The sequence below is a fragment of the Amblyraja radiata genome, chromosome 5 (genome assembly GCF_010909765.2).
Source record: "Amblyraja radiata isolate CabotCenter1 chromosome 5, sAmbRad1.1.pri, whole genome shotgun sequence".
Taxonomy (NCBI): Eukaryota; Metazoa; Chordata; class Chondrichthyes; order Rajiformes; family Rajidae; genus Amblyraja; species Amblyraja radiata.
Genome location: NC_045960.1, coordinates 24,773,129 through 24,795,692, shown reverse-complemented (window position 1 = coordinate 24,795,692; position 22,564 = coordinate 24,773,129). Strand labels below are relative to the sequence as shown.

Genomic DNA, 22,564 nt, shown 5'->3' with positions numbered 1-22,564 from the left:
ATATTGACAAGCTTGAAAGGGTTCAGAGCAAATTTACGAGGATGTTGCCAGGTCTAGAGCGTCTGAGCTATCAGGAGAGGTTGAGTGGGCTGGGTCTCCATTCTTTGGAGTGCAGGAGGATGAGGGGTGATCTTATAGAGGTGTATAAACTCATGAGAGTATGGGAATCGAGGACCAGAGGACGTAGGTTCAAGGTGAAAGGGACAAGATTTAATAGGAATCTTAGGGGTAACTTTTTCACACTAAGGGCGGTGGATGTATGGAACAAGCTGACAGAGGAGGTAGTTGAGGCTGGAATTATCCCAACGTTTAAGAAACAGTTGGACAGGTATATGGATAGGACAAGTTTGGAGGGATATGGACCAAGCGTAGGCAAGTGGGATTAGTGTAGCTGGGACATTTTGGCCGGTGTGGGCAAGTTGGGCCGAAGGCCCTGTTTCCACACTGTATCACTCTATGACTCTGACTTTGGAAAACATCAACTTAGCGAGAGTTCCTTTCTAACAAGAATGTGTAAGTGAGCACGTTGCAGTTGGGTGAGTAAATGCTTGACAAACATGTTGAGCAAAAAGTCAATTATAAGTCTGAAAAAGGGTCTCGACCCGAAACCTCACCCATTCCTTCTCTCTGGAGATGATGCCTGAGTTACTCCAGCATTTTGTGCCTACCAAATATACTTCTTATTTGTGCCAGAGTCCAGCTGTGTTTGAAGATCATTCTGTGTTCTGGTGGATTATGGCATAGTTTTACTATGCAGCAATGTAAGGTTTGAACTTGTATGAACACGTTGATGCAATTATCACTAGAAACTGAGTGACTGGAAATTTCGCAATGTGATTTTTGAGCAATTTCAAGTCAATATTAATTGCACCTTAATAATCGACATGATTCCCCTTTCTGCGGAGTTTAATGTTATAATAGAGCGATTGTTCCTACTTTCTTTTTCTTTCTTTTCTAGGGTCTACTTTCTTACTTTACTTCCTTCTCTAACTTCTTTTCTAAGGGGCTTTCTTTTCCCAACACTCTCTTGCACTTCACGACTCTTGCGCACTTTCTTTACTTTTCTTACTTCTATCTTTTTCTTAAAGCTCAAAAAAATGAAGCGGTACAAAAAATGTATTAAGATATATGTGTTGTGTATTATTGTAATTTACCGTACTTCTAATAAAAATAATTAAATTAAAATAATCGACATGACTTCCAGACCGAAACCTATGAACGTTTGCATGAAAACGGGGAGGTGAGAAAACAAAGCCGTCAGAATGTACACAATTACCGCACAAGATCTGCAATAGAAGATGGCAGCAGAAGTTCACAACAGAATGTAGATAACAACAGCTCTTCAGAGGCAAGTTTTACAGAAAAAAGGTTTTAATGTAATTTATTATATTATCCAATTCTGATCAATAGAAATGATTGAAAGCTGTGGAAACATTAATTATAAATAGTTGAGCCAGGTACTATCACAACGTTTAAGAAACATTTAGATAGGTACATGAATCGGACAAATTTAGAGGGGTATGGGCCAAACGCAGATAGGTGGGACTAAGTTTCCACGCTGTAAGACTATGACTCTAAATAGTATGTATTTAAAAAATCTCTCACTTCAATGTCTTCAAGCATTGTGCAACAAAGTAAGTAAAGTACAGGTGCACAACCTTTTATCCGAAAGCCTTGGGACCAGACACTTTTCGTAATTCAGAATTTGTCGGCCTTCGAATGGAAATTTTTTAGCGTAGATTTTAATGGCTGGCCCAGTGGTAGAGTGCTCGGCTCATAGCCTTGATCCCGGCAGTTACTCGGTCGCGAGTTTGAGTCTTCAATGTCGTTTTTTCTTGCAGAATAAATGTCTGTATGAAATGCAGTGTAGGAGAGGTGTACTGACTGTGTGGGCAGAACTTTGGAAGTGATTGCCCACCAGTCTAAAAAGCCGCTGTGTCTCCCTGTCCCTGGGATAGCAGGGGGCGATCAAACAGCACAATACCCTCCTCCCCCTCCAACTCCAGAGGAATCCGCTTCCCGATGGGCCGCTACGGCGACAAGTGGCAGTCCGCCCACAGCCCAAGCTGCGCCCCCTCATCCGCCACCCCAAGAACAAGACGTACCTTGCACACCATCAGCTTCTGCCCCTACGTGTTCCTCTGGAGTTGGAGCGGGGCTGGCTGTGGGTCTCTGGGATCTCCGTGCTTGCAGTGGGCCTGGGGGTCGGTGTCCCGTTGGTCCTGACGTCTCCGGTGACTGGCACTGACCTGCTGGCATCACCGACGTGAAGACAGTGCAAAGCCCCCGCGCCGGTGCAATGGGCGGGGAGCTGGAGAGGGGAGGGAAGGGGTCACACACATGGCCGGGAAGCAGAGGGGTGTAGGTGGGGTGAAACTGAAGGGAGCGACAATCTGCTGCTGCCTGCCCGCTGAGTTAAAAAGTTCCCACGCAAGACTCACGATACACTGTGTATCGTGCGTCTACCGTGGGAACTTTTTAACTCAGCGGGCAGGCAGCAGCATATTGTCAATTATTAACCCTCCCGCGCAATATACCCTCACCTTCTCTTTTATGAATGGGGATTTAGTTCCCCTTTCTTCGAGGACCGACCGGAGGTTCCGCTGTCACCTCTGCGGGCCGCCCTCAGTGAACGTTTTCAAGGACCTTTCTTCAAGGACCGAAAAAATGTCCGCTATTCGGAGGTTTTCGTTATTTGGATCTTCGGATAAAAGGTTGTGCACCTGTATTAGGCAGGTAAAATGTTCCATAGAAGGTAAATGTGTAAAAAGTACGCGTTTTTCTGGGAATTTCCATTTGCTGGGTATATGCAAGCTGATTCCGCTTGTAGTTACTGGCTTAGATTTGAGACATACATAGTTTTATGAAAGCAGCATTACGGATAGAGAGGGTGGTGTCGAAGGCATTTGGCGTTCATCAGTCAGGGTATTGAGTATGGATGTTGGGACATTATGTTATAGTCACGCAAGACATTGGTGAGGGTGCACTTGGTACATTTTGCTCAGTTTTGGCATCACTGCTTTAGGAAGGATGTCATTAAGCTGGCACGGGTGAAGAGATTTATTTTGCCAATACCTGAATCTGGCCAAAAACCATGCCAAATTAATCAGAAGCATGCATTGCTCATCCGTTTTGCACTTTCTTGAAATGGACAAGATGCCTGTTAATGTCCGACAGGCACCAGCATCTCTCAGTCAACATTATTAAAGTTGCATTCAAAACATGAAGAGTCAAATCAAATAGAACAAGCAAAGAAATGAAATTTATAAAGTAAAATTTAATTGCGCAGTCAATTGAAAAATAAAATATTGAATCTTGAATTATAAAAGGCTGTAAACTACTGATGGGACAAAAGTATTGTTTTGTTCTACATTTTCTTCTGGCTTCCTTGAATATTCTTGAAGCATGTCGAGTTTCAATTCTTGGAGAGGAGCAAATAGACTGCGGAAGAATGTGCCACTCCTGGCTACTATAATTGGGGTGATTTTGAAAGAGCATGTGTTTTCTCATGGTATCTTCCGATGTGAGCATTCGTATTAGTACAATAGTACAGCAATCCTGAGCAAGTCTTCACTGTGACTTTGTTTTTGGACACTAGTGTTTTCAACATTATTAAGTTTTGTTTAATTTATTTATTGTCACATGTTGCGTGCTAACCGGTCAGCGGAAAGACAATACATGATTCCAATCGAGCCATTCACAGTGTACAGATACAGTGCATTCAGAAAGTATTCAGACCCCTTCACTTTTCCCACATTTTGATACGTTACAGCCTTATTTTAAAATTGATTAATCATCAATCTACACGCAATACCCCAGAATAAAGTTGTTTAGAAATTTTTGCAAAGTAATTAAAAAGAAATAACTGAAATATCACATTTACATAAGTATTCAGACCCTTTGCTATGACACTCAAAATTTAGCTTAAGTTCATCCTGTTTCTATTGATTATCCTTGAGATGTTTCTACAACTTGATTGGAGCCCACCAGTGGTAAATTAAATTGATTGGACATGATTTGGAAAGGCACACACCTGTCTATATAAGGTCCCACGGTTGACAGTGCATGTCAGAGCAAAAACCAATCCTTGAAGACGAAGGGATTGTCCTTAGACCTCGAGACAGGATTGTGTCGAGACACAGATCCGGGGAAGGGTATAAAACAATTTCTGCAGCATTGCAGGTCCTGAAGAGCACAGTGGCCTCCGTCATTCTTAAATGGAAGAAATTTGGAACCACCAGGACTCTTCATAGAGCTGGCCGCCCGGCCAAACTGAGCAATCGGGGGAGAAGGAAGGTGACCAAGAACCCGATGGTCACTCTGACAGAGCTCCAGGGTTCCTCTGTGGAGATGGGAGAACCTTCCAGAAGGACAACTATATCTGCAGCACTCCACCAATCAGGCCAGACGGAAGTCACTCCTCAGTTAAAGGCTCATGACAGCCCGCTTGGAGTTTGCCAAAAGGCACCTAAAGGACTGGTCTGATGAAACCGAGATTGAACTCTTTGGCCTGAATGCCAAGCGTCACGTCTGGAGGAAACCAGGCACCGCTCATCACCTGGCCAATACCATACCTACGGTGAAGCATGGTGGCGGCAGTATCATGCTGTGGGGATGTTTTTCAGCAGCAGGAACTGGGAGACTAGTCAGGATCGAGGGAAAGATGAACGGAGCAAAGTATAGAGAGATCCTTGATGAAAACCTGCTCCAGAGCGTTCTGGACCTCAGACTGGTGCGGAGGTTCGCCTTCCAACAGGGCAACGACCCTAAGCACACAGCCAAGACAATACAGCAGTGGCTTTGTGACAAGTCTGTGAATGTCCTTGAGTGGCCCAGCCAGAGCCTGGACTTGAACCCGATCGAACATCTCTGGAGGGACCTGAAAATAGCTGTGCATCGACGCTCCCCATCCAACCTGACAGAGCTTGAGAGGATCTGCAGAGAGGAATGGGAGAAATTACCCAAATACAGGTGTGCCAAGCTTGTAGCGTCATACCCAAGAAGACTTGAGGCTGTAATCGATGTCAAAGGTGCCTCAACAAAGTACTGAGTGAAGGGTCTGAATACTTATGTAAACGTGATATTTCAGTTATTTCTTTTTAATTACTTTGCAAAAATTTCTAAACACCTGTTTTTGCTTTTTTATTATGGGGTATTGTGTGTAGATTGATGATAATAAAAAAAAGAATTTAATCAATTTTAGAATACGGCTGTAATGTAACAAAATGTACAAAAAGTGAAGGGGTCTGAATACTTTTTGAATGCACTGTACATGATAAAGAGACTAACCTGAATAATGTTTAGTGCAAGATTAAGCCAGTTAAAGTCCGATCAAAGATAGTCCGAGGGTCTCCAATGAGAATATCAGCCTCAATCTGGTATATTAATCTGATCTATGTTTCTGTTTGTTAAAATTCATGTTATTTGGAGCACAGTGAATGTGCACCGTGCGTATTGCCTTCAACTATGGAAGTTAATATTGTCAAAACTTTTGATTTTATTCCTCAGGAGCTTGAAGTCCGTGGTGTCAATGGTGTGACCTCAGAGGAAGATGGGGATGCCTGGCACAATGAGAGCAGCAGTTCAAGGCAAGTGATGTTTAAGCCATTTTCAGTTTTATTAAATGTTTAAACAAGGTTCGGTGACTGTTTATTACTGTTGTGTTTAGTAAGGGTTGTGTTTATTGAAACAGATTTATGAAGTGATTGGGCGGGAAAGTGGTGTTGAGGCCAAAATTATCTTTAGCAATTAGTTTAGTTTTGAGATACAGTGTGGGAAGAGGCCCTTTGGCCCACCGGATTATTTTACTGCAGTGAAACAGATCTGAGGGACATTATGACCTACGTTTTCTATCTTTCTTATGTTGATAGTTCTTAGAAACCACAAGGTTTTCCGTGCATGAATCTAAAGAGTTTGAATAAATCTGAGAAGTACAAATGGTTACATGGATACATTAAAAATTAGAAAGCATGAAAGGTGAGATAGGGTGAAGGCATTATCCTTCCTCCTGTCCATTCGAGAGACATTGGAAATATAACAGTACCTGAACTAATAACACCTATTGCCCCCAATGAATATTGCTAAATAAGACAAATATTAAAAAATAAGTAAATATTACTGCAAGGGTGGCACAGTGGTGCAGCGGTAGAGTTGCTGCCTCACAGTGCCATACACCCAGGAGTTTATACATTCTCCCTCTGACACCAGATGCTCCAATTTCCTCCCACACTCCAAAGACGTATAGGTTTGTGGGTTAATTGGCTTCTGTAAAATTGTAAATTGTCCTTCATGTGTGTGGGATAGTGCTAGTGTATGGGGGTGATTGCTGGTCGGCGTAGGTCGAAGGGCCTATTTACACACTATCTCTAAAGTTAAAAAAAGATCTACTTTACTTAATCTGTTTTTTTCTTGTCCCTTCTTCTCCTACATTATCTGTACAAATCTCCCTCAACACCACTTCTCTCTGCTAACCCCTCTTCAACCTTTCTTCTTTTCCCTCTGCTCCATTTCCACCCCTTCCCCACCATTCCTCCCATCCCTCCTCCCCCCACCCCCCACTCTATACTGTGCCTTTGAATTAAAATTACTTTGCTCACCATAAGGAGGCAATATTTTTCCCAGTCTATAATAACATGATGGAGGAAGGCACTTTCTTCCAGTCTATTTACTCCTCTCCGATAATAGAAACTCAACATACTTCAAGGATATCCAAGCAACTCAGAAGGAAATGCACAACAAAACAATATTTTTGACCCCTCAGCAGTTTACAGCCTTTTACAGTTCAAGATTTAATATTTTATTTTTCTTAATCTATTGACAATGTAATTAAATTTTACTTTATTAATGTCATTTTCTTTGCTTGTTCTAGTCCTCCCCAAGTCCTAACCTGGCCATCAAGTCCTGGCAACATCCTCACAAATCTCTTCATGTTCTATATGACTCTAAAAGAACATTTGTGCAAAATAATCATTTTTTTAAAATCAACTGGCTCATGAAGCCTGTGGAGATAGTAACACAGTTAATACCCCCGTTTCATAGCCTTCCATTGGAGCTATTGTGTCCAATTTAATTTATTTATTTTTGTTTTTTTAGTGATTATTCAAGTGACTATTCTGACTGGACAGCGGACGTTGGCATTAACCTCCAGCCCCCAAAGAAATCTTCCCGGCAGCAAGCCAAAAAAACCGCAAGCAGTTCAGAAGATGAGGGAGATAAGGAGAAAGGGAAAGAAAAAGAGACCAAGAAGGAGAGGAAAAAACACAAGGAAGACAAAGAAGGCTCAGCAACTCAAAAGATAAGAAAACCAAGGGAGAAAAGAATGAAGGTGATGACTTATTTTTGATGCATTTTGTTGAATGAAGAAGCGGAGGCAGCAAATCATTTGGTGTGTAAATGACCTTTTCAATGCTACTTGTCTTTTTACAGAGACCACCAGCAAGGGTCATACCAGGGCAGGGAGAGACTCTGGAAGAATGGCTACCATCAGCGTGGATTACAGACACTATGCCCAGACGATGTCCCTTTGTACCGCAAATGGGAGATGAGGTATTGTGATCTCTCGCACTCATGTTGATGCTTACGCTAGGAGTTATGGGGTTTTACAGGCCCTTCAGCCCAACATTCCCTCGCTGACCATGATATCCCATCTATATGTCCCACCTTCCCATGATTGGCCCATATTCCTCTAAACCTTTCCTATCAATGTAAGTTGCACTTAGTTGTTTTCATTTGGTTTCCCATCAGAAAAATATCCATTAGTTTTGTTAATCTTTACTTTAGACTTTAGAGATACAGCACGGAAACAGGTCCTCCGGCCCATCGAGTCCTTGACGACCAGTGATCACCCCGTACACTAAATAAATAAATAAATAAATGTCTTTATTTATATAGCACATTTTTAGTCAACTTGCATTGACCCCAAAGTGCTTCACAGAATTACATTCACACACACAGGCAAAGATGGGTGAAGTGTCTTGCCCAAGGACACACACAGGCAAAGGTGGGTGAAGTGTCTTGCCCAAAGAACACAACGACAGTATGCACTCCAAGCGGGATTCGAACCAGCTACCTTCCGGTTGCCAGCCGAACACTTAGCCCATTGTGCCATCTGTCGTCCCCACTAGCACTTTCCTACACACTGGGGACAATTTACAATCTACAGAAGCCAATTAACCTACAAACCTCACATCTTAGGAGTGTGGGAGGAAATCGAAGCACCTGGAGAAAACCCACTCAGTCCCAGGGAGAACGTATATACTCTGTAAAGACGGACTCCATAGTCAGGATCTAACCCAGGTCTCTGATGCTCTATTGCAGTGCCACTGTGCCACCCATTCTCCTTATTCAGATTTGTAAACCTCATTTATAAATTGCTATACAGCCAAATCATCAGGGGCAGCCCCCTCTACCTCACGTAATGCTCCGTGGCCACGCACAAACAGTACAAATGTGGAGACACCCAGGAAATAATGCATTTTGCTTTAAAAAATCTCTACTTTCCATTAATTTCCAATTCTAACACCTCTGTTGGTCACAGATAATTGACAGAAGATGCCTAATATTTCATGTCAAAATAATCAGGTAGAGCAAGAAATTGTATTGGATTATGTTGCCTCACTTAATGGGTGCATCAGAGCAAAATGCAAAGTAGCCTGAACTTACTCGTACATATAAAAATACACGGCTGTAATGGAAGGTCATTCACATGAAACATTGACTGTTTTTCTCTCTGTTAATTTTGCCTGAAGTATGCATGGCCTCACATTTCAATATGTTATGCAATAGCTCTGAACTTGGTTTCTAGACCTCACTGTCTCCATCGCAGGTGACAGACTACTGACTGACATCTACTACAAACCCACTGACTCCCATGGCTATCTGGACTACACTTCTTCCCACCCAGCTTCCTGTAAGGACTCTATCCCCTACTCCCAATTCCTCCGTCTACGCCGCATCTGCACCCATGATGAGGTGTTCCAAACCAGGGGATCGGAGATGTCCTCATTCTTTAAGGAACGGGGGTTCCCCTCTTGGACTATAGATGAGGCTCTCACCAGGGTCTCCTCTATGTCCCGTAGCTCTGCTCTCACTCCCCATCCCCCCACTCGTAAAAAGGACAGAGTCCCCCTTATCCTCACCTTCCACCCTACCAACCGTCACATATAACAGATAATCCTCCGACATTTTTGCCACCTCCAACGGGATCCCACCACTGGCCACATCTTCCCATTTCCTCCCCTTTCAGCTTTCCGCAGAGACCGCTCCATCCGTAACTCCTTGGTCAATTTGTCCCTTCCCACCCAAACCACCCCTTCCCCTGGTATGTTCCCTTGCAACCGCAGGAAATACTACACTTGTCGTTTTACCTCCCCCCTCGACTCCATCCAAGGACCCAATCAGTCTTTCCAGGTGAGGCAGAGATTCACCTGCACCTCCTCCAACCTCATCTATTGCATCCGCTGCTCTAGGTGTCAACTGCTCTACATCGGTGAGACCAAGCGCAGGCTTGGCGATCGCTTGCCCAACACCTCTGCTCAGCTCGCATTAACCAACCTGATCTCCCGGTGGCTCAGCGCTTCAACTCCCCCTCCCATTCCAAATCCGACCTTTCTATCTGGGCCTCCTCCATGGCCAGATTGAGTCCCACTGCAAATTGGAGGAGCAGCATCTCATATTTCGCTTGGGTAGTTTACAGCCCAGCGGTATGAACATTGACTTCTCCAATTTCAGGTAGTCCTTGCTTTCTCCCTCCTTCCCCTCCCCTTCACAGCTCTTCCATAGCCTGCTGTCTCCGCCTCTTCCTTTTTTCTTCCCGCCCCCCCCCCCCCCCACATCAGTCTGAAGAAGGGTCTTGACCCGAAACGTCACCTATTCTTTCGCTCCATAGATGCTGCCTCACCCGCTGAGTTTCTCCAGCATTTTTGTCTACCTTTGAGCTATAGGGAGAGGTTGAGCAGGTTGGGACTCTATTCCCTAGAGCGCAGGAAGATAAGGGGTGATCTCATAGAGGTGTATAAAATCATGAGTGGAATAGATCTTGTAGACGCACAGAGTCTTTTGCTCAGAGCAGGGGGATATAGAACCAGAGGACATAGGTTTAAGGTGAATGGGGAAATTTTTAATATACAATAGGTGCAGGAGTAGGCCATTTGGCCCTTCGAGCCAGCACCGCCATTCAATGTGATCATGGCTGATTATTCCCAATCAGTACCCCGTTCCTGCCTTCTCCCCATTTCCCTGACTCCGCTATCTTTAAGAGCTTTAAGCCCCTGTCCCACTTAGGAAACCTGAATGGAAACCTCTGGAGACTTTGCGCCCCACCCAAGGTTTCTGTGCGGTTCCCGGAGGTTGCAGGTGGTTGCCGGAGGTTGCAGGTAGTGGAAGCAGGTAGGGAGACTGACAAAAACCTCCGGGAACCGCACGGAAACCTTGGGTGGGGCACAAAGTCTCCAGAGGTTTCCGTTCAGGTTTCCTAAGTGGGACAGTGGCATTATCTAGCTCTCTTGAAAGTATCCAGAGAACCAGCCTCCACTGCCCTCTGACGCATACAATTCCACAGACTCACAACTCTGTGTGAAAAAGTGTTTCCTCATCTCCATTCTAAATGGCTTACCACTTATTCTTAAACTGTGGCCCCTGGTTCTGGACTCACCCGACATCGGGAACATGTTTCCTGCCTCTAGCGTGTCCAAACCCTTTATAATCTTATATGTTTCAATAAGATCTCCTCTCATCCTTCTAAACTCCAGAGTATACAAGCCCAGCCGCTCCATTCTCTCACATATGACAGTCCCGCCATCCCGGGATTTAACCTTGTAAACCTATGCTGCACTCCCTCAATAGCAAGAATGTCCTCAAATTAGGGGACCAAAACTGCACATAAATCTCCAGGTGTGGTCTCACTCGGGCCCTGTACTACTGCAGTGGGACCTCTTTGCTCCTATACTCAACTCCTCTTGTTATGAAGGCCAACATGCCATTTGGTTTCTTCACTGCCTGCTGTACCTGCATGCTTACTTTCATTAACTGATGAACAAGGATCCCCCAGATCCCGTTGTACTTCCCCTTTTCCCAACTTGACACCATTTAGATAATGATCTGCCTTCCTGTTTTTGCTACCAAAGTGGATAACCTCACATTTATCCACATTAAACTGCATCTGCCATGCATCTGCCCACTCACCCAACCAGTCCAAGTCACCCTGCATTCTCTTAGCATCCTCCTCACAGTTCACACTGCCACCCAGCTTTGTGTCATCTGCAAATTTGCTAATGTTAAGGGCCTGTCCCACTTTCACGACCTAATTCACAACCTTTTTTATTCGTGGACATTTTTCATCATGTTAGAGAAACGCCCCGACCTACTTGATGCCACGAGTACCTACGACCTTGTGACGACCATGCTGCGAGTATGAGTCAAGGGCAAACTCGCCAGAGGTCATGAATTAGGTAGTGAAAGTGGGACAGGTCCTTTTAATTTGAATCCCTTCATCTAAATTATTGATGTATATTGCAAATAGCTGCGGTTGCAGCACTGAGCCTTGCGGTACCCCACTGGTCACTGCCTGCCATTCTGAATAAGAATGGGGAATCTGAATAGGAATAGGAATCTGAGGGTTAACTTTTCACACCAAGGGTGGTAGATGTATAGAACAAGCTGTTGGAGGATGTAGTTGAGGCAGGGACTATTGCAACATTTTAGAAACAATTAGACAGGTTCATGGATAGGACAGGTTTGGAGGGATATGGACCAAATGCAGGCAGGTGGGACTCGTGTAGCTGGGACATGTTGGCTGGCAGGCACGGAAATCGGTATCAAAACATGGAGGGGACAAGGGGGGACACAATTCCTTGGCGGCCGCGCGAGCACTCACGCACGCACACACACACACACACACTCACACACGCACGCACTCACACACACACACACACTCACACACACACACACACACACACTCACACACACACACACACACACACACACACACACACACAAGGCTTCGGAGGCTTCAGCCGTGGGCCCTATGGACGGTAATTAGTGCAGGGTGCCGGCAGTCGTCGAAAAAATCGCGTAAGGCCCACAGCCAGCGCGGAGAAGCAGCGCTAAATGCAGTTCAACCCTGCCTGTCTCGCCGGGTTAACCTATAGCCCTGCCTGGACTGACGGAACACCAGTCGGGCTGCCGAGAGTTTTTCGTTTGACCTGGGCATGCAAATCAAGTTCCGCTCTGTCTTTACCCCACGGACATCTCCCTCCTCCAATCACCGCGCTCTATCCTCAGTCCCACCCCCCTACTTCCGCCTCTGATCGACACCTCCCTCCTCCAATCATCGCGCTGAATTATCATGGTCCCGCCCTCATTGCCTGCTGACCGACGTCTCTCTCGTCCAATCGGTGCCCTCGATCAGCAGTCCCACTGCCTCGCGGAAAGCGGAGATTTCACCGGGTTTTAAAATCCGGATTACAAAAAATAGGGTGGGATCGTCCCCCACCTCTCAAAACTGGGGACCCCCCAGGATTTCCACCCCTGTTGGCTGGTGTGGGGGCCAAAAAGCCAGTGTTTCCAATCTGCATGACTCCATGACTGGATGTGTGACTGACATAAGATTTGCATCCTGCCACATGTCTCAGCACATCAGTATTTTGCAAGACTTGTATTTTGCACTGGAATTGTGTGATTTATACTAAAATGACTGCCAATAACATCATCTATAATATATGTGGCAGCTTAAACTTCTTCAGAAACAAAAATTAAATCATGCCATTGAACTGTTCATGTGAAAAGAATGATGTTTATACATTGTAATCCTTTCCTTAGTATTAGTTTGCTCATATTTAATTTCAGTTATGTAAGTACCAACAGAAACTAAGTCCCCTTTTCTGTAATAATGTGCATCTTTCTTGACAAACGGAGGCATTTTGATTGGTCTTGGTTGAATTATTTTGCGTTTGCTCAGGAACTTTTCATTGCTGTCAGTAATAAATCACTGTTTTGTAGCGTAATGTGGTAAATTAAATCTGCATACTCTTGTGGGAATTGCAAACCGGCTACAAATATATTTTTATGTTTGAATTCTAGGTTTACTATTTTCGACAGGGTCACGAAGCCTACGTTGAAATGGCTAAGAAGCTTAAGCTATCGGGCATAAATACTAAAAAGCAGGCGTGGCACAAGATGGATTTAAGGGTAAATTATCCCTGGTGACCTGCGAGCGTGTTTATCTGTGACCATTTGCATTGTTCTGTTTGTGTTGTCTGCACATAACACAACAGTAGAAACAAAGAACTGCAGATGCTGGTTTATACCAAAGGTAGACACAAAGTGCGGGAGTGATTCAGCGGGTCAGGCAGCATCTCCGGAGTAAAAGAGATAGGTGACGTTTCAGGTCGAATCCTTTCCTCAGTTTGCTTCAGAACAGATCCCATAACATGTCTGATATGGACAAAAAATGTAACGGATAGGTGATATTTTAGCTCGGGACCCTTCTTCAGACTGAAGTTACTCCAGCAGTTTGTGTCTATAACACAGCAATCGATTGATATTTTCATAGAATCCAAGGGGGAGATTTTCTTGTGACTTTTCGTAAAGGTAGTAGTTAGGTGTTCTGTGTTTTCTCTGATGGTTGAAAGGCTACATCCAAATTTTACGTTTCTATGCTTCAACTCTTGCTGATGGATCTGAGGGAATGACTTGTGATTAACTATTTTTACAAGTTTTCACCATTTCCCCACAAAGTGTGTCGGAGGTTGTGGGGAGAAGGCAGGAGAATGGGGTTGAGAGGGGAAGATGGATCAGCCATGATTGAATGGCGGAATAGATTCGATGGGCCGAATGGCCTAATTCTGCTCCGAACTTATGAAAATCTGTACTCTCTCCAATTATCTGTTTATTTGCACTTTATCTGTTTATTTATTCATATGTGTATATATTTATATAATGGTATTTAAGAAGGAACTGCAGATGCTGGAAAATCAAAGGTACACAAAAATGCTGGAGAAACTCAGCGGGTGCAGCAGCATCTATGGAGCGAAGGAGATAGGCAACGTTTCGGGCCGAAACACTTCCTCAGACTGGGCTCTTGCACCCAGTTTAGTCTGAGGAAGGGTTTCGGCCCGAAACGTTGCCTATCTCCTTCGCTCCATAGATGCTGCTGCACCCGCTGAGTTTCTCCAGCATTTTTGTGTACCTTTATATAATGGTATATGGACACACTGATCTGTTCTGTATTCACGCCTATCATATTCTATTGTGCTGAAACAAAGCAGGAATTTCATTGTCTTATCTGGGACACATGACAATAAACTCTCTTGAATCTTGAATCTTGAAGTGCAAACTTTGACTCCAGAGGAAGGAATATAAGGGAAGAGGAGAAATGGGTGCACATCTATGTGGAACAAGTGGGGGAGGGGGTTTATGTTAGTTACCTAACATTGGAGAATTCAAAGTTCATACCTTGGTTTGCAAGCTGCCAAGGTATAATATGAGGAGCAGTTCCTCCAGTATGTATGTGGCCTCACTCTGACAATGGAGGAAGCCCAGGACAGAAAGGTCATCGTGGGAATGAGAAGGGGAATTAAAATGGTTAACAACCGAGAGATCCAGTAGTTAACAGGGGTTCCCAACCTTTTACATCCCGTTTACCCCGGCAACTTTAATAGCACATAACATAATGTTATTTCACTTATTTATGAACAACTAATGATGAACAGATACCGGTATACCAGAACCAAACACAGTCAGTCAATGAGAAAAAATATGTACAAACCCAGAATCAACAAATTTACCCCCTGGGTAGGTGAGATTTACCCCCTGGGGGTACATTTACCCCAGGCTGGGAGCACTTGCAGTAGGCCATGGCGAACCGAGCGCAAGTGTTCAGCGAAACGGTCGCCAAGTCTGTAGTTGGTCTCGATGATGTAAAGGGAACAGCGGGTGCAGGAGATGAGGTTAGAGCAGATGCACGTGAACCTCTGAAAGTGACAAGGTTGGGGCAGAGGGTTCATGCCTTATTTATACACGCAATTGATTTACATTTGAGGATTTCTCGTTGGACATTTCCTGGAGACTCTTAAATCCAATATACAGTGCCCTCCATAATGTTTGGGTCAAAGACCTATCATTTATTTATTTGCCTCTGTACTCCACAATTTGAGATTTGTAATAGATAAAACCACACGTGGTTAAAGTGCACATTGTCAGATTTTATTAAAGGGTATTTTTATACATTTTGGTTTCACCATGTAGAAATTACAGCTGTGTTTATACATAGTGCCTCCATTTCAGGGCACCATAATGTTTGGGACACATGGCTTCACGGGAGTTTGTAATTGCTCAGCTGTGTTTAATTGCCTCCTTCATGCAGGTATAAGAGAGCTCTCAGCACCTAGTCTTTCCTCCAGTCTTTCCATCACCTTTGGAAACTTTTATTGCTGTTTATCAACATGAGGACCAAAGTTGTGCCAATGAAAGTCAAAGAAGCCATTATGAGAGTGAGAAATAAGAAATAAGAATGTCTGTTAGAGACATCAGCCAAACCTTAGGCTTATCAAAATCAACTGTTTGGAACATCACTAAGAAGAAAGAGAGCACTGGTGAGTTTACTAATCACAAAGGGACTGGCAGGCCAAGGAAAACCTCCACAGCTGATGACACAAGAATTCTCTCTATAAAAAAGAAAAATCCCCAAACACCTGTCCGACAGATCAGAAACATTCTTCAGGAGTCAGGTGTGGATTTGTCAAGGATCACTGTCTGCAGAAGACTTCATGAAAAGAAATACAGAGGCTACACTGCAAGATGCAAACCACTGATTATCCGCAAAAATAGGATGGCCAGGTTACAGTTTGCCAAGAAGTACTTAAAAGAGCAACCACAGTTCTGGAAAAAGGTCTTGTGGACAGATGAGATGAAGATTAATTTATACCAGAGTGATGGCAAGAGCAAAGTATGGAGGAGACAAGGAACTGCCCAAGATCCAAAGCATACCACCTCATCTGTGAAACACGGTGGTGGGGGTTTTATGGCCTGGGCATGCAAGGATATAAAAAGTCATACTGTAACTTTAAAAATTATAGCAGAGGGACTATGTATAAACACTGCTGTAATTTCTACATGGTAAAACCAAAATGTATATAAATGGCCTTTATTAAAGACTTACAATGTGCACTTTAACCACATGTGATTTTATTTTCTATTACAAATCTCAAATTGTGGAGTACAGAGGCAAATAATTAAATGATGGGTCTTTGTCCCAAACCTTATGGAGGGCACTATAATTGGATTTTGGTATATTGCCGGTTCCAATCATTGAAAAGGCAACTACTTGTGTAATGATTGTTTTTCTTTTCCTTGAAAGGATTTAGAGTGCTTTCCAATGCTTGGTTCACAAAATACTTGCTCTGGTGATATTAAAACTACCTGTACTCATTCAAGATGTAAACACAACCAGATTAATGACAGGTACAACTTGGAATATTTTTTATACTTTTATCAGGAGCAAGAGCTAGTGAAAATTGTTGGGATCAAATATGAAGTGGGACCTCCATCTCTGTGCTGCATCAAACTGGCATTCCTCGATCCAGACACTGGCAAACTGACAGGAGGGTCATTTTCTATGAAGTAAGAGGCATTTGTTTTCATAAAATGTAATCATTGGACCTTTTATCAATGGATGTTTGTATTTGTTATTGTCATTGGGGGAGCCACGAACAAGAATTCCAACAAAATATGTTTTTATCCTTGTGGGCTTAAATGTACAGTGGATGGAAACAAATTATTTCAGACTCAGATGATGTGCTGGCACTGATTATAACATGGGAAATGCATATTGGCCCATGATTGCTCTAACATGAGCATCGAACAGGAAAGTACAACAGAGGAACAGGCCTTTCTGCCCACAGTGTCTGTGCCAAACATGATGCCAAGATAAACTAATCTCATCTGCCTTCACATGATCCATCCCTCCATGCCCTACATACACATATGTCTATCTAATAGCCCTTTAAACGCCACTATTGTATCTTCTTCCTTGGCACTTCTGGCAGCATTTTCCAGACATCCACCAACCTCTTTGTTGAATGCTTACTCTGCAATATCTTTTAAACTTTGCCTTTCTTACCTTAAACTTATGCCTTCTATTCTTTTATATTTACACACTGGGAGACAGGTTCTGACAGTCTACCTTATCTAGGTCTCTCAATATTTCATATACAAAATGAGATCCAGATATTTTGAATGCCCATACCTTAATTCTGTGTTAAATTTGGATTCCCATCCAAACCCAGTTGGAATATTTACCTGTCCAGGGATCCTAGAAGCTGACATAGAATATCACAGTATGGAAACAGGCCCTTCAGCCCAATTTTTCCATCGCTGGGCACGTTCTTTCTTCCACCGGCGGCGTATTTTGAATAATGTGGGGGGGGGGGGGGGGGGGTGACGTCACTCGAAGTGCGAGGAAGCTTCTGTGTGTGAGACGGCACCGAACAGACCCATTGTGACATCATCAGCGATAGTTCGTCGTTTAAATTCAAAGTCTTTTGATATTTAAAAAAAATTTCAGTAATGTCGAGAAATAAAGCATGAAATGTTCAGATAAGTTGATTTGGACTCGACGGGAAAAATGTCAACCGGAATATGTAAAAATGTTATCGTTACCGTGTAGTTTTTTCGCGAAGATGTAAACACACGCACATATACACACATACAAGATCAGAGTTTTAGAGTTATATAGATAGATAATATAAGAAAAGTTTCAAGACTTACAATAACCTTTAATGCCATAGACCAGTTACTTATCCAAATGTATTTCTAGCATTTTAAACATTTTCAAACATATTTGAATATTCTTTGTATTGGTGTAAAAAAAAAGTATGGATTTTTCTTTTAATTATATACTTTTATGTTGACTGCAGGTATCATGATATGCCAGATGTTATCGATTTTCTTGTACTCAGACAGCAGTTTGATGACACAAAGACTCGACGATGGAAAATTGGTGCGTCAAGGCAAATCGTGCCGTTACCCGCAGTTTAGTTTAGTTTTGTAATACAGTGCGAAAACATGCCATTCGGCCCACTAGCAGTATGCTACTCACACGAGGGACAATTTACAATTATACCAAGCCAATTCATCTACAAACCTGTACGTCTTTGGAGTGTGTGAGGAAACCGGAGCATGCTGAGAAAACCCATACAGGTCACGGGGAGAAAGTACAAACTCCGTAAGGACAGCATCCATAGTCGGGATTGAACCTGGGCCTCTGGCGCTGTAAGGCAGCAACTCTACTGCTGTGATACCGTGTTTGCGAATCATGTAGCACTTTGTACAGTCAATATAAAGCAATGAAATGTGCCTAGAAATCTGAACACACAAAGCTGTATTTTTTCATTACCATGCAACTTGAAAATTGGTTTTCTTTTCCCTCCAGAGTGGAGAGTAATTTGGGGCCATTTCAAATTGAATTACAGTACACTGCTCTGGTTGTTCACCTAAACAATACTAGTGGCAGTGTACATGTGGGATAATATCGCACAACCTTGTAAAGCTCCATTTCATGCATTGTGAAGGAAATGAAGCCATGTAACATTGGGCACGACCTTAGCTGTACATTGATGGAGCCAGATTGAGATTCCTGTCAGTGAAGCCTCGAGGTTACCTTTTATTCCGTTCGGCTCCTTGGCACAATTCATCACCCAGTCTGTCATCTATCATCTGACCCTTCGATATCTCACCCATGCCCCCTCCCCCTCCAACACCATGTCAGTGCTCCCGAGTGTGAGCTGAAAACTCAAGATAGACCCTCTCTGATCATTACTCACTGCGACTAAAGTTGACAGCAGCAAATCACATCCAAAAGTGTTAGACCATAAAACAGTACAGCACAGGAACAGGCCCTTCGGCCCCCAGTGTCCATGCTGATCATGATGCCAAGTTAAACTAATCTCCTCTGCCTGCATGTGATGGCTTATTCTTGCGATGTCCATCCAACACATGCATTGGATACATTATTGTTATGCCTGCATTCTCTCACACAGTGAAGAATGCAATGGGATATTCATCATTCCTGCAATTAATATTTCACAACTGGTTGCACTGTTGGACTTAAATATTCTTCATGAAATTTAGATGGTATGCTATTAAGCCGGTAAGACTGACCACATTTTGTACGGTTGAATGATATTGTGACTGAAATATGAGACTTAGCAGAGGATTGCAAAATATTCTTTGTGTGACTCTTGTATCTTTTGTATTTATGTTAGTAGAGTTGCTAGGCTGAGATTTGACAACAGAATATTGAATACATTTCAATATATGAATACATACACGCTGCCCGGGCAAGGCCAGCAGCATAATCATGGACGAGTCGCACCCTGGCCACTCCCTCTTCTTCTCTCTCCGATTGGACAATAGGTATAGAAGTGTGAAAATGCGCAAACACCCAGATTCAGGGACAGTTTTCTCCCAGCCGTTATCAGGCAACTGAATCATCCTACCCTAACCAGAGAGCAACCCTGAACTATTATTGACCATGTTGGTGACCTTCGGACTATCTTTGATCTTTGACCCTCGGACATTACTGGCTTTACCTGGCACTAAACGTTATTCCCTTATCGTGTCCGGCTTGATTACAATCATGTATTGTCTTTCCGCTGACTGGTTAGCAAGCAACAAAAGCTTTTCACTGTACCTCGGTACAAGTGACAATACACTAAACTGAACTGATTTCTCACTGTAATAGGTGATCGGTTTCGGTCGGTGATCGATGATGCTTGGTGGTTCGGGACAATTGAAAGCCAAGAGCCCTTACAGCCTGAGTATCCTGACAGTCTCTTTCAGTGTTACAACGTATGGTAAGATAGCCAGTGCAGCGCACTGTATGCTAAACATAAATCATCTTTGACATGAAATAGTAAAGTCATAAAGTTATATAAAAATTCAGATGCATTTGGCCTATAATGGATCTTCTCTTCCTTACCACAATAATGTCTGTTACAACAATAGCTTCCAACTATTCCTTGAATAATTCCCATCAAATGTCTTTGTGAGTGAATCCAAAGTCTCCTTGGAGTTCATTCCAAGAACTAATTCATAAATCGGGGACGTTTAATATTGCCGCTAAAACACAAAGTAGTGGCTTTGCAGATTTTTTGGGGTATATAAGGTGAAATAGATATTTAAGTCTTTCCCAAAGGTCTCTTAGAGTGAAACAGTGTGGAAACAGGCACTTCGGCTCAACCTGCCCATACCGGTCAAAATGTCCCAGCTACACTAGTCCCACCTGCCTGTATTTGGTCCATATCCCTCTTCTTCTTGCGTATGGCATGCACAGCCTAAAGGTGTAGGACAACTTGTTCTATTTGATCTTATTTGATTATGTACACCAGGTCGATTGCATTCGTCGAAACAGGGTTGCAATCTCCCACCCCCATATCCCTCCAAACCGGTTCTATCCATGTACCTGTCCAACTGTTTCTTAAACGTTGGACTAGTCCCAACCTCAACTACTTCCTCTGACAGCTTGTTCCATTCACCCACCACCCTTCTGTGAAATAGTTACCCCTCAGATTCCGATTAAATCTTGTCCCCTTCACCTTAAACCTATGTCATCTGGTCCTCGATTCACCTACTCTGGGCAAGAGACTGTGCATCTACCCGATCTATTCCCCTCATGATTTTATACACCTTTATAAGATCACCCCACATCCTCCTGCGCTCCAGGGAATAGAGTCCCAGCCTGCTCAACCTCTCCCTATAGCTCACACCCTCTCGTCTTGGTAATATCCTCATAAATCTTCTCTGTACCCTTTCCAGCTTGACATCTTTCCTATAATATGGTGTCCAGAACTGAACCCTTTACTCTAAATGCAGTCTTACCAACATCTTATATAACTGCAACATGACCTCACAACTTCTATACTCACTACTCTGACAGATGATGGCCAATGTACCAAAAGCTTTTTTGATCACCTTATCTACCTGCGACTCACCTTCAAGGAACCTTGCACCTGCACTCCTAGATCCATCTGCCCTACAACACTCCCCAGCGACCTACCATTTACTGTGTAGTTCCCGCCCAGGTTAGACATCTGAAAATGCAACACCTCACATTTTTCTGCATTAAATTCCATCAACCATTCCTCATCCCACCTGGCCAGTCGATCAGGATTCTGCTGCAATTTTTCACAACCATCTTCACTACCTGCAAAACCACTCACTTTTATATCATCGGCAAACTTGCTAATCTTGTCATGTATGTTCTCATCCAAATCATTAATGTAGATGACAAGCAGTAACGGTCCCAGCACCGAAACCTGAGGCACATCACTAGTCACAGGTTTCCAGTCAGAGAAGCAACCTTCCACCATCACCCTCTGTTTCCTTCCATGAAGCCAATTTTCTATCCATTCAGCTATCTCTCCTTGGATCCCATGCGATCTAACCTTCCAGAGCAGCCTACCATGCAGAACGTTGTCGAATGCCTTACTGAAATCCATGTATACAACATCCACAGCTCTGCCCTCATCAACATTTTCAAAGTCTTAAAACAAAACTCAATCAAATCTGTGAGGCACAACCTCCCTTGTACAGACCCATGCTGACTATCACTAATCAGCCCTTGTCCGTCTAAATGCCTGTATAACCTATCCCTTAGTTAGAATTTAGATCCAAGAGGAAAAGTATAAAAAGTGAATGGATGGTGATTATGGGAGATGATTATCCCAGTATAAAGCTGTGTTGAATCCTCTATTGCTCCTAGATTCGCTTCATGATAAGTTCATATGATAGGAGCAGAATTAGGCCATTCGGCCCATTTATTCTGCCATTCAATCATGGCTATTCTATATTTCCCTCTTAACCCCATTCTCCTGCCTTCTCCCCATAACCTCTGACACCTCTTCTGATCAAGAATCTATCTCTGCCTTAAAAATATCCAGTGACTTGTCCTCCACAACCTTCTGTGGCAATGAATTCCACAGATTCACCACCCTCTGACTAAAGAAACACCTCCTCATCTGCTTCCTAAAGGAACGTTCATTAATTCTGAGGCTATGATCTCCGGTCTTATACTCTCCCACTAGTGGAAACATCCTCTCCACATCAACGCTACCCAGGCCATCCATCCATACTAATTTCTCCAGGTTTCAGAGACCAGTTGGTTCATCAGACCTGCCCATCAAATTTGTATGTTCACTGATCTTTGCCACTTTAGGATCGTTCTTTCACCATTTCTCCTGATATTGCTTCGAACGTATAATTCTCTTAAACTACACACACTGAAATTGATCTATCTTTAATAATGCACATTTCCAAATTTAGTCCATCTGAAGTTCAGCAGTAGCAACCCATTTCCCTTCTCTTACCACCAGCATGATCTGTAGTTCTTACATTTCCAATCTTAATTTACCATCAGAGTCACGCAAATGTAGTTTTACTCCTAATCCTGTTTATTAATTATGAATTATTGTGGCAACAAATCATTTGGGGGCTCCTGCTATATAATTGTTTCATTGAAATTCCTCCTCGAGCTGTTATCCATTGTTGGTTGTCCTTTATCCATTTCCTT

At 43.2% G+C, this 22,564-nt stretch overlaps 1 protein-coding gene across 4 annotated transcripts in view; it reads left to right on the top strand.

Annotated features, from left to right (window-relative positions):
• The window catches only part of LOC116973103 (pleckstrin homology domain interacting protein), a 191,504-nt gene that overhangs the window by 132,692 nt on the left and 36,248 nt on the right, over positions 1-22,564 (top strand). For all 4 annotated transcript variants that reach the window (XM_033020803.1, XM_033020802.1, XM_033020801.1 and 1 more), the window contains exons 21-28: positions 1,205-1,348; positions 5,509-5,588; positions 7,093-7,324; positions 7,426-7,545; positions 13,078-13,185; positions 16,493-16,617; positions 17,913-17,995; positions 19,739-19,850. In XM_033020803.1, coding sequence (XP_032876694.1) covers positions 1,205-1,348; positions 5,509-5,588; positions 7,093-7,324; positions 7,426-7,545; positions 13,078-13,185; positions 16,493-16,617; positions 17,913-17,995; positions 19,739-19,850 — 1,004 coding nt within the window. The remainder of the gene's footprint in view (positions 1-1,204; positions 1,349-5,508; positions 5,589-7,092; positions 7,325-7,425; positions 7,546-13,077; positions 13,186-16,492; positions 16,618-17,912; positions 17,996-19,738; positions 19,851-22,564) is intronic.